General features: G+C 36.9%; 1 protein-coding gene across 1 annotated transcript; it reads right to left on the bottom strand.

Moving 5' to 3' along the window:
* Positions 1-873: 873 nt before the first annotated feature.
* Positions 874-1,841, bottom strand: LOC114608486 (olfactory receptor 4C5-like). The gene has a single exon (XM_028752449.1). It carries the CDS (start codon positions 1,804-1,806, stop codon positions 874-876), a length of 933 nt encoding a protein of 310 aa, XP_028608282.1. The 5' UTR covers positions 1,807-1,841.
* Between the last annotated feature and the right edge of the window lie 921 nt (positions 1,842-2,762).

The raw sequence follows: 2,762 nt of genomic DNA, 5'->3' as shown, positions 1-2,762 counted from the left end.
AAGCCATTAATTGTCTGTAATACAGAAGAGGGGGAACTAAAAAATGCAATAGCTAGTGTACCAGGATGCTGCTGATTCTTCTAGACATGGCAAGGAATCTGTGTGCAGGGAATCCTAACAAAAATGGTTGTCTAATCAAGACCTGCCTCATGAAAAGCCCAGAGGACATGCCTCGTAATGTCAAGACAAATATCTTAAGACCTTATTTAAGATGAAGTGCTTCAGACAGTAAATGTTTTTCCCTAATAATTATAGTGCTTATGCCTCAAACTATTCTATATTGCATCGATCAAAATTACATATGCAGATTTGAGTGTTTAGAAGTTATTTCTGATTTATTCAGATAGCCATTATTTTTTATGTATTGAGTACCTTTCTTCTTACAAACTAAGATACTGACTCATCCAAGACAAGGTATTTTGGACAAAAAGTATGTGAAAGATTTTTTTCACTCACATGAAAATTTACAGAAAACACCTTCTACCCAAAAGATTGAGCTATTGAGTTATCTAGATTATTCTATGGTCATATGTGGAAGAAATTTACACCACTCCTTGGCTTTCATCAGAGAAAATCATTTATTCTGAAAAAAGTAAGGTTATGATGCCAACATTGCTCCTGGAATTGGGTAGTATGGCTGTCTAAGTTTTGGGATCAATTTTGTCCCAAGGACTTTTATTGCTTAAAATGTTCTAGGTAGAAGAGCCTTCAGTTATCTTTAGTAAAATATCAACTTTTATGAAAGAGAAATCCATAGAATTCTAGAAGATAAGGAAATGAAATATACACACAGATTTTCAGTTCAATAGCAGTATTATTTACATGAGTCACACTTGGTAAAATAGGAAACAAATCTATTGCTATTCTTTCTATTCATGCAAATCTTTTCCCAGGTTTTCTCTGGTTCCAGAGTTTTCTCATGGCATTCTTCACTTCTGTGTTTCTGAGAGTGTAGATTAAAGGGTTTAACATGGGTGTTATCACAGTATAGAACACAGCCACAGCTTTGTCAAAGGGGAAGATGACCATGGGCCTAAGGTAAACGAATATGCAGGGTACAAAGAAAAGGAGGACCACTGTAATATGGGAGGCACAGGTGGAGAGAGCCTTCAGCTGTTCTTCAGTGCTATGAGTCTTTAGAGAGCAAAAGATGAGTACATAAGAGGTGATAAGAATAGAAAAAATTAGCATACACATTAGCCCACTGTTGGCAGCAACAAAGAGTCCAAAGACATGGTTGTCAGTGCAGGAAAGTTTTAGGAGTGGGAAAAGGTCACAGATGAAATGGTCAATGATATTTGGACCACAGAAGGGCAACCAGACCATAAAAAGAATTTGAATCAAAGCATGGAGAAATCCCCCAGCCCAGGCCATGGAAACCAGGAAGCCACATACTCTCCTGTTCATTGTGATCATGTAGTGTAGGGGCTTGCAGATGGCCACATAGCGATCATAGGCCATGGCTGTGAGCAGGATGATCTCAACTCCACCAAAGAAATGTTCTGCAAAGATCTGAGTCATGCATCCATTAAAGGAGATGGTTTTCTTTTCAGCAAGCAAGTCAAATATCATTTTGGGGGCCATGGTGGAAGAGCAGCAGCCATCTACGAAGGATAAAAAGGACAGAAAAAAATACATGGGGGATCCCAGTGTTGGGCTGGAGATGACTGTTACAATAATGAGCAGGTTGCCAATGAGAGTAAGAGAGTAGATGAGTACAAATATGAGAAGCAAGAGTTTCTGCACATCTGGGTTCTGTGTCAACCCAAGTAGAATGAATTCTGTCACATTGTTCATTTGCTTCATGAATCTAGTTAGAAATTTGAATAATTGATTGATCTGTGAATAACAAAACAATCAAAATTGTGGATGATAAATGTTGAAGAATCAAACAATTTCTTTTATGTATTTTTCACTGGAACACAGATGGGGATACAAAGCAGCAAACCTCACTTTTAAAGTTTCTTAAAGTTAGACCATAGTATCGGTCATATAGTAAGTGTATATTGCCTTTGGATCTTTCAGATCTGGATCCACAAAGTTACTTGAAACTTCAGAACTCATTATATTAGAACTTCAGTCATGTTTTGATTTCTGGGGGCATTTTACACATAAGAGTACAGTTTAAGAAAGATGACTACTAAGGCAAAATTACTATTGAGCTAAAGAAGCAAAATTCTGATTTATTGGACAGAACATATTCTTTAGAGTTAAATAGACTATTATGAATCCACCAACTATGCTGCTAAATTTTGTCATATTTAACATTGGGGAAGTCATAAACTACATGGAGGTGTTAGTGAATGCATTTATCACATATATCAAACTTTAAGTCTCTTTTGTGTGTGTTTGTGTTTATGTAAATACAAACATGTGTGGTGTATATATGTATATGTTTCTTTGGGGGTGGATATGTGAGGGTGTGCTTGCATATATATCCGTGGACCAGGACAGAGTGTGATGTGTCTTTTCAAATTGCTCTTATTGTTTGAGATAGGCTGACTCACTATTCCTGTAACTCAGTGGTTGGCTAGAATGGCAGGCCCTTGCTGGTCTTCATTCTCCTAGTGTAGGAGTTTCAGATAGGTGCTGACATGTCCAGATTTTACATGATGCTTGGGTTCCAAACTCTGGTTCTTCCATGTTTGTACAAAAGTGCTTCATCTACTGAGCCATCTCAGCCCCAAAACATACAGCTTTCCACATAGTTAAGATTTTTGATAAAAGAGAAAAATAATAAAAATGTATATTATTGTTTATAT

Source organism: Grammomys surdaster, unplaced genomic scaffold, assembly GCF_004785775.1.
Source record: "Grammomys surdaster isolate TR1022 unplaced genomic scaffold, NIH_TR_1.0 125919, whole genome shotgun sequence".
Taxonomy (NCBI): Eukaryota; Metazoa; Chordata; class Mammalia; order Rodentia; family Muridae; genus Grammomys; species Grammomys surdaster.
Note: the sequence above shows the minus strand (reverse complement) of the source record. Positions and strands in the feature narration are given on the sequence as shown.